We start from the raw sequence: 14594 nt of genomic DNA, 5'->3' as shown, positions 1-14594 counted from the left end.
GTGGTTGCCCTATCAGTCTCTAGGGAGTGACAAGTCACTATCTGCATGCTGAAAAATGTAAAAAAAGATCTTGTAGCGCGATCTATCTCAAAGAAAGACAGGAGGTTTGTTTCAGAACTCACTAGACTTCCACTTGTGACGACCATCAAGTACTCACATGCCTACAATCGTCTACCACTGGCTCAACGGTCTACAACTACCTACAAGCTCGCATCATGACCTGATCTGTTGCACAGGCACTCTACTGAACGAGTTCGACCGATTCCGGCGGCGTTCCGGCGACAGGTGGGGGAGGGGGGTACAGTAGAGCATCCAGGACAGGTACCGTACACATAACAAACAATATCATTACCAGCTACCAAGAGGCCAGTCTCTCGTTCTCTCACCTTCGCCAACTCTCCTCCTCGCCACATGAGTTCCGAGGCTACCTTCATTCATGAGGCAAACTTACTTCCTACCTACCTACCTATGAACCAACATTTTGGTCCTTGTCAAGTACATGTACCTTTCGAACCAACATCTTTGCCTCCTTGCCTCCTTGAATCTGTCTTGGTCCCGAGGTTCGACCGGCGGCGCGTATCTCAGTTTCCATACCAACAATTTTGGAGATTGAAAATGACGGTCGAGAAGCAATTGCTTCACTGAAATTTCAGGAAGTGTCATACACTGCTGGGACAAGATCTCGTGAGGTGAAGACGGCGGCGATGTCTGAAAGACCCAACTCCACGCTACTCACCTCACTCATCATCGATCACAAATAAAGTGGCCAAGTGATCCACGGACAACTACCCAGCTAATTCACACGAAGCAAGAAAAAAAAAAAGAGCAAGTGACCACACGTTTAATCGTTAAACATAAAGGGGGTATAGACCTTGGTGGCCAAGAAGAAAAAAATAAGAAAAAAAAAAGAACAACAAAAAGCCAAAGAAAATCAATCGATACACCCAATCACCAAAAATGACCAAGTAGCCACTCAACCCCGTATGCGTGTTTCACATTATCCAGTTGGTTGGTTATACCCCGACCGACCGTTGATCCCTAGGGATACACACAACTCCTCGTCTTATTCCGGCTTCCGCTGGGTGTAAGGAACGACCCAACAAGCCGAGCCGGGGAGGAAAACCACCAACGGCGCGCGCGCCCAGCGGCACACACACTCAGCGGCGCAGCAACGGCGCTTGGTAAATAATGTGTGTGGTGTTTGAACATCATCGGAATTGATTGACTTTGGTGAGTCGGTGACGTTATGGAGAGCAATTGGTTCTTTGTGTGTGCTAAATTTGTGGCGAGAGATATGGCCAGATGTTGGAGGGTAGGGGCGATGGCAGGTACGTTTTCGGGATGTGGGAGTCCGTTTTTTTTTTATGTTGTCAGTCAGTGTTGTTTCCCTCGAAAAGTGTCGCGCCTGGATGGAAAGGAGGGTGAGCATTCCAGTGATGATATGATGGGCCGTGGAGGAGTTCTGGGTTGTCGCGATGGAGAAGAGTACGTAGGGTTCGTAAAAAGTTTTTTGTGATTGTGATGTTGAGTCTTGCGAGGCAGTACTGAGGAAGGGAATGCAACTGAACTTTGCAAATCTGAAAATGAAACACAATGCTTATTATGAGCTTTCTCTCATCGATGCCAGACATGAGCTACGTAGAAGATACACCATGATAACACCTTCTTTTGTGTCACACTACGACTACGTGGGATTTAAAGAGAATTATATAACTTGTTCCATCGTCTTGGACATAGTCTCAAGATACTTCGCCAATTTTGATTTTTGAGTTCCGCTCTAGAAAATTTTCCCAGCCTACCGTTATCCCGAACCAAAGCGAAAAAAAGGCAAATCCCGAACCCCAATATCCCAGAGATTTTTAGTCTCATTATGTGCATGAAAAAAGGGGTATACTTGTTGAAGAATAAAAAGCAAACTGAAAATGCAACACATGAATTATGAAAGAGCATGCTGATCGAAGAAAACAATTTGCTGATGCTGATGCTGATGGTGATACTGTTTGATCGAGTGTTGAAGCTCTGTATAATATGAATCAGTTTAGTACGCGTAATAGATCTTCGGACATCGACGGCGGCGGCTAATCGTGGGTATGCATCAAGACGTTCCGTTCCCTGGTCGTAAAAGGGGCTCCTAAGCGCCTTCTATCGGCGGGACAAACGTGTAGTTGAAGTCGAGCAGGCCATCGAGCATCCAGTGTTGGGGATCCCAGACGTCGAGGGTATCGAAGCCGTTCATGCCCATGAGTTGCTGGTTTCCACCCATGGTAGTTGATCCTCCTCCGGGTGTGATGGATCCGTTCGAGGCGGCGGCGGCGAGGCCAAGGTTCGGGATACCGTGAGAGGGCGGTGCTAGCGTACTATCGAGATGTGTCGAAGAGGCTGATGATTCATTAGCTGAATCAGGATTTGTGGGTTGCTTGAGGGCTGTGCCAAACACTTGTTTTTAGCAACTAGGAGCAGTGTTTCGCCAATTGAGGAACAGTCCGATAACAAAGAGAAAGACTTACCATCAAGTGTACCTCTCCCCCTGGCCTGGTACTCTTCCCTCCAGTGCCAAATCGAATCGAATACCAGGCTCATGCTGTGTCTACATCTCACCTTGAGTTGCAGACTGTCATCCACCACCGGGTCGGTTCCATCTGGCCGATATGCGTTTGGGTTCTCCCTACCAGCGCCATTCCATATCTGGACCATAAGTTCAGCCAATCTCCAATAAAGATCGTTCTGTATGACGCTTGTGGTCCGGATGGCCTGAATGGTTCTGTGGAAGAGTTCCCGTCCGCGATCAAAATCAATAATTTTGGCGAAGAAGGAGCGCAGTAGCTTGAGCAGTGAGAACCCGGCAGCTACCAGCATCTGCTGGATAAAATTGGAGGCGTACTTGAGCATGTACTGATCGCGGTATTGGTAAGAATAGTGATCGTGGCAAGACGGGTCGCCATCCAAGATGAAGTCAAGGAAGCTCGTCGTAGCTCTCCAAAGCCCCATAAGATCATCCAGGTAGTTGGGTGAGTTGTTGGAATCGAAAAAGCCTGCAAGGCGTAGATGGAGGCCAGCAGCCTTGAGATGGAGGTTGACGACCGGTGAGACACCCTTGGACAAGACGGAAGCAGCCAGCTCGTTATAATCGCGACGATAAACGCGCATTAACATGGCTCGATGCTCATCGCCTGCAACGCCCCTAGGATCGCTAGCATTGCTGTACATTTCCTTTGAAACCTTGTCACAGAAGCGTTCGATCTGGAGTCTAGCCTCGAGCTCTGGACCCAGCGAAGCAGGACTTGTATCGCCTTGGCGAGTAGCCAATGTCCAGTCGTATAAGGTTGTTGCCGGTTGACCATAGCCTGTGCCTACAGCCTGCGCCACGATATTGGCGACGGCCCACGTCTTGATTCTATCATGGAGACCCTCCTTGTTGAGCTCTATAGGCACCCTCGAGAAGTCGTTCATGTGATTTGGTCGATGAAGGCCCAGACCGGTGGCCGTCTTCATCAGGACACCACTCAGAATGTGGGTCGGGTCGGATGATGATGTGCTGGTCGGAAGAGGCCATGTGCAGAGGAGGCACAGCGCCTTGACAGCAAAGTAGCTTTGAGGCACCTCGCCGATGGTAGTCCAGAGCAATCTTGTCAGAGGGCTGGATAGCTTTGTCAAGAATGATCGATCGTGGCCATAGCGCCTGCTGGCCACGGCCACTATGGCCCAGTAAAGCAAAGGATACTGTTGGTAGTACTGGTCTGGGGTCTGATGGGGATTGAGGAATGGGAGGAATGGGTGATAGTAGTGGAAGTAGTCGTTAAACAAAACGCCTTCGTCATCTTCCGTTATCCTGAAGTCTTCAAGCTCACGCACGATCCTGGGCATGGCATAGGAGCCTCCACGCTTCAGGTGAAGCAGAGAAGAGACAGCCTCGTCGGAACCCATCAACGAGGGGTTCCTTGTGTGCGAGTAATGGCTGTTAATCACAGGGGAGTGTAGTTGGGAGTGCGTGGCATTGCCTGGGGTGTTGTTGTCATCGTCCTCGTCGACAACAAAACCTTGGGATTTTGCACTTTGCACCGCGCGTCTGAGCCTCTCGATCTCTTTCTCCATCTCGGCATGCTTACTACGCTTCCCGACGCGCTTGAAGTTAGATTCGATCTTGCATTCGAGGTGTAGACGGTTGCATCGTGAGCAGCTAGAGAAGGGTTCTTGAACGACATCGCATCGCAACTGTAAGAAGACGAAATGTCAGCAAGAAGGGTTCGCGACTCGGCAGTTATCTTCTTAGATTCATACCTTTTGTTGACGACACTCGTTGCAGGCGCGCTTGACACCGGGCAGCCGGCGGCCACCCTTGGTCTCGGGGGAGCCATCGTCGCGCTCTTCACGGTCGTTGTCTCCTGTGCTAGCAGGGCTGCTTTCCATGATGCTACGCTTGCGCTTTGGGGGACCACCGTTGGGGCCCTGGTTGCGCATACCAGCCGAGAACTCGGGGCTCTCCATGGTAATGAAATAGCAGAGACGGAGAGTACTGAAGACTGTATGGTATAGTGTAGTATAGTATAGTATAGTATAGAGGTGTGTGTGCTGGTGTTGTGGTACAAAGTCCTCGGCGCTAAAGTGGTCTCACTAGCCAAATGCTCCTATGGCCGAACCGTATCAAAACACGGGAGCGGCAGCCGGGGCGGCACACGGCAGTAGTCAATCGATCGGAGGAAGAACTGGGCGGGCCGGTGGCGTCAACGGGTCGGTAGACGTCCAGGGCGGCGCGGTGGTCGCGTGATGGGGCGACCCGATGATCCGGTACGGTATCCGGGCAGACGTCGTAGTGGTGGTCCGGTGTCGCGATGGGGCGATGGGCGATATGGGCCGATGGGCGGTGGTCGAGGGTGATGGTGAAGAAATTGGGAATCCGAGATCGGGAAGTTGGGGGGACGCCCGGCGTGTTTAAGGTTGATGGCGGCACTGGCGATGGGTAAGGTACCTGGCAGAGAGAGCTCTTCCTGTTCTGTCCCGTCTTCCGTCTTCCGCAGCTGCTGCTACCTCTTACCTCTCTAGCCTTGCAGACCAATGCAGACCCGGACCCAGTCGAATCGGCCCAATCAAGTTTGGCGATGGGGTCGCCGGTCAAACCACTGCTTAGCCAAGCAGTTAATAAGAGTCACAGCTGAGGCACAACCAGGCCGATGCCTTCGTTCAGTAATTGCCAAAGCCAAGACACCAGTTGCTGCGGATGTGGATTACCGAATTGTGTTGTAATGGTGTACTATGGGAGAGGTATGTAATATTCAGAGGAGGTACATATCAGATATGCATGCACGGTCACTGGCTGGTGCCCGGACGGTGCCTCTGGCGTGTCCAGTGTAATGCCGCGTGATGCTGAAGATGGATATGAATAGCCCCTTCGTTCGGGTGGTTTCAAGAGAGACAATAGACGCGCAGAGGTACCTAGAGGGAAGATAGTAAGATGAAGCAACATTGACGGTGGCGGGACTATTAGGTAGGTAAACTGAGGAGTCGTGTATTGAAGCGGGGGATTCAGTGCCGCTCTGCTCTTTCCCCCGTAACATCGACGATTGCAATGGGAACTGAATGGCGCAAAAGATTTTGATAGTGCCCTGCAAAGCCTGACTTACGCTGCAACGCTGCGTCAAACTGCGGGGCCGTGGGATGGCTGGAGACTCAAACCCACATTCTCATTGGATAAGACAGGTTATAGGCCGCATTTCCGTGCTTATAAGAATTACATGTGGCAAGCAGCCGACGAATGAAGGCGCTGGCGAATGGTTTGCACCTTGACAAAATCAACGAACTCTGACCGGACAGCAGCATGGCGCGACGAACACCACGTGTGGAATGGGTACGCCAAGTGCTTGTCTTGAGTCCGATTGTTCTCTAATTGACCATTTAAGAAGGTACAGTCCAAAGACCCAATCGACGCTTTTCTTCTCCAGACTGGGAGGTTTTCAGCTATAGCAAGTCACTTTTGAGCTTAACATATTACTTGCAATACATCCACGAAAGGACATAACTTGATCATCTTGCTCTTGTCATCGCTTCCACTGAACGACCTTTTGGGTTTCGTTTCACACAGTCAGTGTGGACACTTCCCTTGTTGTTGACACTTTGAGGTGGACTCTGTGTGAAAATCGAGGATGACGAATCTTTTGTAGTGGATCTCGCCAAGGCCTGCCCCCGCCATCGTGCCGGGCAGTTTGGGGCAATCCCACCGAAGCTCGCCTGGCCGTAACCTCCTAAAGGTAAGGTAGCGGTCCCTGACGGTCCCTGACAGACAGGCACAAAGTCTTAAAGTCGATTAAGCTTTGGGCCACATTAAAATATGTACTGTGGATATCATTGAGTTGATTGCCCCAAGGCGTGATTCGAAGCCATTCTTGGGGCTTATTTCACCGTAGAAAAGGTACTTTGGGCTTTTTCACTAGGATGCAATACTCTTTGGTGTTCATCGGTGGAAATGGTGATTTCATTGTTTTGGCGTTGGAGTTGGGCTGGTTATGGTGGCTTCAGGATTACACATTTCCGCGCATTCAGTAACGAAAACTTCACCTCCCATCTTTTTTGGTTCACCGGGTCAAGAAGTAGTTTGAGGGCTCTGGTTGGCTGGAAGGTTGATAGGTAAGCGGGGCAATTCTATAGAATTTCGGGAACACCGATGATTTTCCTCGGCCATTTTCAGCCGGTGAAAACGCCAAAAAGAAATCGCAGTAGATCATACCCTGAGTCACAGAACCCGCACCGAGTTCATTCCACGCCCATCCGAGTCTATTGCGAGATCAATTGCCGTCAACCACAGACAATACAACGCCATCTCCTTCATCAATAAAAGTGATGCTGTCAGGTAAAATTCAAAAGACCCGGACAGCACCGCCCAAGTCCACATCTTCTTGTCTCCAGCTCGGCCCGGAAAGGTAATGGCTCCATGCTTCTTTATCGCTCGACATGGACCGGCATCCGATCTAGTTTCGGAACTGTTTCCGTAGGGGACACGGCGCTATCCACGGCTCACGGACAGCGATACCAACGGCGTATGGGTCTTTCTTAAGACCACTTGGCTACCGTTCTAGCCCTCTCCCAACCTCCTACGGTCGCTATTGCGTGATGGGCTCTGGTGGAGCCACCTCGGTGCTCTCAACACCCATTCCTTGTTCAACTCCCCCATCTGCCCCATATTCCCCACGGCATGGCATCGCGACGTGGGACTGGACAAGACTGAAAAATTGAAAACAAGAGACCTCACTCAACTTGGAAATACATAAACAAACCTATCCACTCCCATCCCCAATACTTAACTCGACTTTTACCAGCTAGGCTCCTTACTGCCCTCAGCAATCCACGGTAGTTGGCCCCTTTTAGTCTGGCAGTCAGGCGGAACTTGATATCCACTGCCGGCGTGGTACGGCCTACGGGCGGACACGGGATGGGAGACACTTCACGCGGAACCTTCAGCTTGTTGTTCAAGAAGCTCGATTGTCACATGCCACTGATGTGTTTGCTAATATGTCATGGGCCTCATTGAGTACTGTTTCCAATCTTTCGTCTGCCTGAAGGGGACGGTCAAGCAGTCGAATGTTGCACTAGAACCCTCAGCAAGCTACCACGTGGGGAAGCTTTCCAACATCTCGGTAACTCGTCCCTGAAGTGTGGTTGATGCATTAGTCCCAAGAGTCGATCGGAACGCCGTTTGGGCGGGTAACGTTCCGTACCATAGACATGCAAACAATTGGCGTTTCAAGACATGCTTGCAGTCTGTCTCCACCAAGGTTATCATATCTGAAGTGAAGAACTCGACGCAAGCAGTCGTTCATGCATCTGAGCCTCAGCCAGTTCAGCTAGTACCAACCGCTTTTCTTTGGGTATTAATCGCTGAGGATCCATAAGCTATGTAACGGTATCTGAGAAGAGGCCTGGAGTTATCAATCAGGCTCAGACTTGATCTCGGGTCAATTTCTCTGAGAATATCAAAACGGCCTGCCAGGTTCTTACAGGCCGAGTGAGCCCGATCTCGGAGTAGACTTTGTAAGTGAGCCGAATCCGGGAGCTCTCCTTTTGTGGTATAAAGCTTGGGAGGAGGAGAGGTAGGGTTAGGGGTAAGAAAGGCAAGCGGTCAGGGTCATGCGAGGTTGACGGAATTCTCATTGCAAACGTCGCGATACTTAGAAAAATGTCACTACTCCCCAGCTCTTAAATAAACCACTGAAGCCATATACTACCCAGTTCTCTTCAGTAGAAGTGAAAAAGAGACAATTTGGCGATAGGAAACCTCATCTACAACTCAAACATGAACGCCAAGACAATGCGGCGAAGCTCCCGCAGATAACCCTCAGGTCAAAGTAGCTCCAAGCATACCCCTGTCACAATCTGAATGACGACACATCAACTCCGACTGTCCTGACTGTGAGCATCAACAACTACTGTGTAAACCACCACTCCAAAAGTCCGTCCGTCTCGAAAGTTCCAGTGAGAATGGGTGCGGGATCCTCAAAGGTTGCGCGCAAATTACCTAAAAATGCGACAGCCGCCTCTCTCGCCGCCGCGTCGCGCTCTGGCGTCGCTGCCGCACCAAGAGCCCCCCCTCCTCGCGTAAACGGGGGACAGGAGGCGCCATCGCAGTCGCAGATGGATTCAGCTTCATCAAATACTTATGAAGAAGGTAAATAATCCAAACCATGTCCTTCATAATCCTAGCCCTTGCTCTATGAGCTACGAATGGAATAACCTAACCACGCCCAACCCCGCAGCAGCAGCGACGTCGACTCAAGATCAGTTTCACCACGGTCAACAACCACCTACAAGGACATCATCATCATCAAAAACCTCCTCATTCCCATCTCCAACAGGATCAGGTTCTCCCCTCGACGCAATCGGCGACCCCGCCTTCGCCGCCCGCCTGCGTCAACTCTCCGCCACCGTCCAACCCAACCCCATCCACTCGCCGTCGTCCACCGTCTCCGTTCATCCTCAACCCCAACTTCAATCGCAGCACCTTCCGCCGTCCTCCTCCTCCTCTTCTTCCCAATTCCAGTCCCACCAGTTCCCTTCCAGGCGACTGTCCCCTTCTCAATCTCAATCTCAGTCTCAGTCTCACGCACAACAACAACCCCCCCAAAAGGAAAACATCCCCACACTCCTCTCGCCCTCGTTCCCCGCTTTGCAATCCAATGCCACCCTCACCGCGCTTGATGCGCGTAAAGTCTTGGAGCGCAAATACGAGGAGGAGATGGATAAGTTTGGGAGAAACGACAAGAGCTTCCAGGGCAGGCAGTTTTTGTCGGTGCAGATGGTCAAGGATGTGTTTGAGTTGAGGAAAAGGGGTGCGAGCGAGGAGGAGATTGAGAGACGGTTGGGATTGGCGAAGGGGGTGGTTAGAGGGGTGGAGGGGGGTGGGGTTGTGAGGGCTGTAGCGCAGGTGTAGTGGAGGCGCGGGCTTGAAGAAGGGGAAGGGGGGATATGAGAGGGAAGGTGGTCGCGAGGTTGGGACGTGAAGCGTGTATTGAAGAGTAGGTGGTTAAATGATGATAAACGGGGTGAAGGAAAAGGGAAAAGAAGAAGGCAATACAGAACTTCATGGGGTGGTAGTGGTGGTTTCATAAAGAGATGTGAGAAGTTGAAGGCCAGGAGAAGACAGGACATGGTTGCGGTCTATCTGCGGAGACACAGCACGCACGCTACATACAATAAAGATAAAACAATTACAAGATCAGGGAAGCTAAGACATGAGGAGCACACAACAGCATAAAGCCGGAGTTAGGGCAGAGGGCGAATCGAGGCCAGCTGTGTGAATTAATGGCATGGCCTACAGAAAGGAACAGTCCTGTCGTGAAGAACTAAATTATGTCCTGACCACATCCATTCGCTTCTCAAAACCAGTCAGTTTCCCATGAATTTGTTTCTGGTCCCTAGTCCTCTGGTTGCCTAGCACCCCCTCCCTTCAGTTCCCTCTAAGTCGCCATTTCAATCCAGTTCACTCCATTCTCAGTCCCTCCATCACCGTCAAATCAGGTCGCTCAAGCCCTTGGTTATCTGGTGTGAATAGACAGCCTTCTGGTTTGCCAGCGAGGTCCAAGTGAGCGACTCGCCCTCCTGGTCTCCAGCTGCATCTTGTTGCTTACCACAGGTAGCTATCGACTGCGATAGGTAGAGTAGGTAAGGAATGGAGAATTTGCTTCTTAACTTTAAGAAGGCGACTTAGGCGGGGTTCTTGGGGCCTGGGTCTCGGGGGAGGACGAGGGGACGGCTTGGGCTTGGGCTTGGGCTTCACGGGGAGAAGGGTGCTCGGTCTATTTTTAGTAGACATCTCGTCTGGTCCACGCTTTGTTTTTTGTCTGGTTTGGTTTGATCGTGTTTTCGGTTGTGATTGAAGGTTTGCTTAATCTTCTTTCTATATCAAAAAGATGATTGTTCTTGGTCTTCGCGGTCGTGATGTTGATGAGTGGTTGGTGATGGGTAGAGAAACATTTACCGAGGGGGAAAAAAGGAGAGTGAGATGATTGCCTCACTAGAAATGGCAGATGGTATCGTGGAACGCATGATGATGTTTTGGATATTCATTTCCATTCGACTCCCATTCCATCTCACCCCATCCAAATCACTCTTGATATTACAAGGTTTGTACAGTTGAAAGAAAACATATATAGTAGAAGGCCCCCTTGATTTCTCGAACACGTAAAAAAAAGTTTCAGCTCTAAATTAACCCTCCCCTAATTCCCATGCATCCTACTTGGTATCACTTTTATTTTTTTCGTCCCAACGCCTATCAGTGCAGCCATTTCCTGTTTTGTCCACTCCCGCTCCCATATATGCTTAAGTTTGTTGATGAGGTTATGATATCTTTTGATAACGATGGTCCGCGCCGCCAACCGCATTCGATACCCAATATTGCACATTATCCCGTAGAGATGCCGATCCCCTCTTTATCCCAGTGCTGATGCTTCCCGCCACCGATGTTGACGCTCTTCTTCTCTTCTCTCCTCCTCCTCTGTTGGGTCCTGAGGTAGACCATGCCGTTGTTGACACAGATGATTGACGTGGCACGTGCGATCCTGACGCGGCGCGCATACCCATACCGGGAATCGCCGTAGTTGTTGGTGGTGGTATTGTCATGTCTCGTCGGGTCCTTGTTGAAGAGGGGCTGAGCAGAGTCGGGGGTAGTTTCTGAGTGTCGCTGCCTATGCTGAGCCCGGACACGGCGGCGCGGTTTCTCCATTTGGGCAGCTTTGTGGAAAGCGATGGAGACCTTCTCGCCTTGCGGGGATCAGGCGCCACATTTTCCCATCCACCTCCTCCTTCTCTGCTTATCTGCGTCACCCTCTTTTCATCCCCAGCCTCCTCCTCTGTCAAATCGATGGTCTCTATTATGAGACCCAGCTTCTTGGTATGTCGGTATTGTTGATTTTGATGATAATCGTGTTGTTGTTGATGTTGTGGTGGGTCACACCGCGAGGGCATCATAGACCGGTAATTACACGACGACGGACTGACAAAGTCATGATCAATCTCCTGAACCTCAGGATCCCGTGCGCTTCATCCCTGCTTAGTAACCAAATCGCCCGTGGTGAAGATCTCGCACTTGATGCGCGAGGCCGAGACACCTTGCTGCATGAGGTAGAGTTTTTGGTTGATCATGAACTGCTCCGGGCCGCAGATGAAGTACTCAGTGCCGCCATGCTGAAGATGGAGCTCCTCGGGCTTGAGCTTGGCCAGGTCCATGCGCTCGTTGTAGTCATATGTCTCGCCAGGGCGATCAGTGCTGTTGATGACGGTCTTGAAGATCTTGGTTTGGAAGTTGCTATTCCTCTTGCGCAAAGTCTTGATGTGGTCCTCAAAGGGGATATGCTTGCGGCAGCCATGAATCCAGGCAATTTGGCGACTGGTTTGACTCTCCATAACTGTGTTGGCGATGGAAACCATGGGAGTGACGCCGACACCAGCAGAAATCAGAACCAGAGGCACCGTGCTCGTGTTGTGGACGTCCAAGAAAAACTCGCCAGCCGGGTGAGAGACCTGGAGGATAGAACCGACGGTAGTCTGATCGATAAGGTAGTTGGAGACGATGCCGGGGTTGAAGAAGGACTTGGAAACTGAGTTGGAGTAGACGGTACCCTCGTCTCGGCGGATGGTGATACGGTAGTAATCCTCCCTCCACGCCTCACTGAGGGAATACTGTCTGGACTGGCGGTTGCCACCAGGGACTTGGATCTGGACGGAGACGTACTGGCCGGGGAGGAATTTTGGTAACTTCTTTCCATCCTGAGGAACAAGATAGAAGGTGTAGAGGTCATCGCACTCGTTGACAATCCTGTCGATCTTGAAAGGGCGCCATGAGGGCCAGCTCTCAAAGTCCCTGTACAACTGTGCCTCGCGCCCAATCAACATCTTGGCCAGCATCCAATATGCCTTTGTCCATGCCGTCTGCACTTCGGGTGTCATCGCGGGGCCCAAAACCTCGCCGAAAGCCTGGATGAGATACTTGCCGACAACCTCGTAGTGCTCTGGCTGGATACCCAACGAACAGTGCTTGTTGCACATGCGCTCAAACTTGGGGACGAGCTCGCTAAGATGGTTAATGTTTGAGGCAAAGCCCAAGATGACGGCCGTCAGGGCCCGAGGTTGCCTGCCATTCTTCTGGTTTACCGAGTTGAAGTAGTTGTTAAGTTCGGGGTGGTCGGTGAGCATAGTCTTGTAAAAGCTGCTCGTTATCCTCTCACCGTGCTCCTTGAGAGCGGGTATAGTATCTCTGACGAGCTTACTTTGTTGGTAAGTGAGAGCCATGACTGTCGACAAGTGTCAAGCGATTTTTTCTTTTTTCTTTCCTGAGGGAGGCTTTGGTGTGGTGGAGCTCCAAGGGCGAGGGCGAGATGGTGGACGACAAAACCAGTGAGCGTAGTGTGATGCCAGCGACAAGGCGCGAGATGGGGAAATATTTATCTCTCTTCAAAAGAAACAGAAAAAGATGGTGTGGACATTTTCTTCTGGGGCCTCAACAGATCTCTTCCGTCCTCGGCCACACGATAGTTGGTAAAGGCAGGGCATGTGCCCAGAGGGACCCCTTCCAGACAAGGCCCAATGGATACAAGGACCCATCATCCATGAAGAGTGGAACAATGGCCATCCTCGCTCATACCAGGGTTCGGCGAGTCAGAATAGCCCGATCAGTCGTTGTTATCTCGTACGATATCCACAAGGGGCATTAAATCAGAGGTAATTGGACTGCCTGAGTGAAAAATTCACCGTCTGTCATATGTTGAAATTCTTGTTTCGTTGGAAAGTGCCATGTGGTGAGCAGGGGTCGCTTCTAGCCGTGATTCAACCCCAATCTCTTTTTTTTTTTTTTTTTCTGTTCTTGTCGAGCCTCAGCCCTGCCGGGGTTCGGGGGTACCGTCTAGGATCCAACCGCAAAACCGCCAACGTTCAATGCCATCGCCAGCATGGGGAAGCGGGAAAGTGGGAGGCCATTCCCGTTGTTTCCATGAATAGGTGACTTGCCGTGCTGTGCGGGTCGATGATACATGGCATCAAGGACGGGAGGGTGCCACTACAGATTTGATGAGATGAACCAGGGCCGAGCAACCCCACACCGCAGTTCCATGATATTCCTGCTTGTCGTTGCGGTTGAGATGGTGGCGGTGGTGGTGGTAGTTGATGAGTATTAGTGGTAATATTGGTGTAGAACAATCCGATGCATACACGGGAGCCGGATTTGCCTCGATGCCCGCAAAAAGACATACGCGGCCATGTGTTGCACAGATGCCGGAGATGAGATGCAAAAGACAGCATGGTCAGGACGAACGATGACTGGATGGTTCAAAAGGAGGCTCTGAAACACCCCAACAAAAGGTGGCCTTGTTCATCTCGTGGGGATTTCACAACGGCTTCGCATGCATGATGCAAATGATATGGCGTTGGATGCAACCCATGGACGGCTGATGTTGTTCTTACCGCTTCTTTTGGTCACCTCACTACCGGTGACTATTGTCGTCAGCTTGTGATGTCGTCTGAACTGCCGCGATACGGTTGGTTTTGAAGGCGTGCATTGGCGGCTCAATGGCTCACTGGCGACGACTGGGCACACTACAACAAGAGGCGGCTGGTTCGGAAGCTCGGCAGCGGGCAGACGTACCTCTGCAGGCCGACGTCGACAGACGGATATAATCCCGCCCTGTCTTGAGCCATGTTGTGTCCTGTGACCGTTGGTGACTCGAGAACGACCCAGTCGACAAGAAAATCCTTACTCAAAATGCCCCTAGTCGGCTGAGGCAGTTCGTTGTGTCTCAACTCTTTTTTCTTTTCTTTTTTTCTCCTTTTTTTCTTTTCTTTTTTCGAGCAGGATATCAACGGTCGGGCAAAGAGATGAAACCTGAACAGATGAGACATGAGGGTTGCCTTGGTTGGCAACTAGCTGATGGAGATGGGAGACCCAAAACCCCAGTCGAGAACGGACCCTAACCACTGGATTGGTCCGGCGTCTGTAGCGGCCTTACTCATTGGAGATTTTGCGTGGACTGGCAGGCTGGGCGGCGAGAGAAACGGGCGTGGTCGGGGTCGGCATGGATGAGCCGAGGAGGACTCGAACTGGGGGGGGGGGGGGGGGGGGG

General features: G+C 51.2%; 5 protein-coding genes across 5 annotated transcripts; 1 reads left to right on the top strand and 4 right to left on the bottom strand.

Moving 5' to 3' along the window:
* Positions 1-2131: 2131 nt before the first annotated feature.
* Positions 2132-4485, bottom strand: NEUTE1DRAFT_149383 (uncharacterized protein; the record flags this gene model as incomplete). The annotated part of the gene is made up of 3 exons (XM_009856991.1): positions 2132-2424; positions 2508-4212; positions 4279-4485. 3 exons carry the CDS (start codon positions 4483-4485, stop codon positions 2132-2134), a joined length of 2205 nt encoding a protein of 734 aa, XP_009855293.1.
* A 3069-nt stretch (positions 4486-7554) lies between these two features.
* Positions 7555-7823, bottom strand: NEUTE1DRAFT_118486 (uncharacterized protein; the record flags this gene model as incomplete). Its single annotated transcript, XM_009856990.1, has 1 exon — positions 7555-7823. The coding sequence occupies one exon, from the start codon at positions 7769-7771 to the stop codon at positions 7595-7597; it is 177 nt and encodes a 58-aa protein (XP_009855292.1).
* Positions 7824-8466: 643 nt separating this feature from the next.
* Positions 8467-9699, top strand: NEUTE1DRAFT_132537 (uncharacterized protein; the record flags this gene model as incomplete). Its single annotated transcript, XM_009856988.1, has 2 exons — positions 8467-8653; positions 8742-9699. 2 exons carry the CDS (start codon positions 8467-8469, stop codon positions 9413-9415), a joined length of 861 nt encoding a protein of 286 aa, XP_009855290.1.
* A 1186-nt stretch (positions 9700-10885) lies between these two features.
* On the bottom strand, positions 10886-11206 carry NEUTE1DRAFT_113704 (uncharacterized protein; the record flags this gene model as incomplete). Its single annotated transcript, XM_009856987.1, has 1 exon — positions 10886-11206. The coding sequence occupies one exon, from the start codon at positions 11204-11206 to the stop codon at positions 10886-10888; it is 321 nt and encodes a 106-aa protein (XP_009855289.1).
* A 164-nt stretch (positions 11207-11370) lies between these two features.
* Positions 11371-12771, bottom strand: NEUTE1DRAFT_89249 (uncharacterized protein; the record flags this gene model as incomplete). The annotated part of the gene is made up of 1 exon (XM_009856986.1): positions 11371-12771. One exon carries the CDS (start codon positions 12769-12771, stop codon positions 11524-11526), a length of 1248 nt encoding a protein of 415 aa, XP_009855288.1.
* Positions 12772-14594: the final 1823 nt, after the last annotated feature.

The sequence above is a fragment of the Neurospora tetrasperma genome (genome assembly GCF_000213175.1).
Source record: "Neurospora tetrasperma FGSC 2508 unplaced genomic scaffold NEUTE1scaffold_81, whole genome shotgun sequence".
In the NCBI taxonomy this organism is placed as follows: domain Eukaryota; kingdom Fungi; phylum Ascomycota; class Sordariomycetes; order Sordariales; family Sordariaceae; genus Neurospora; species Neurospora tetrasperma.
This window is presented reverse-complemented; position numbering and strand designations above follow the sequence as displayed.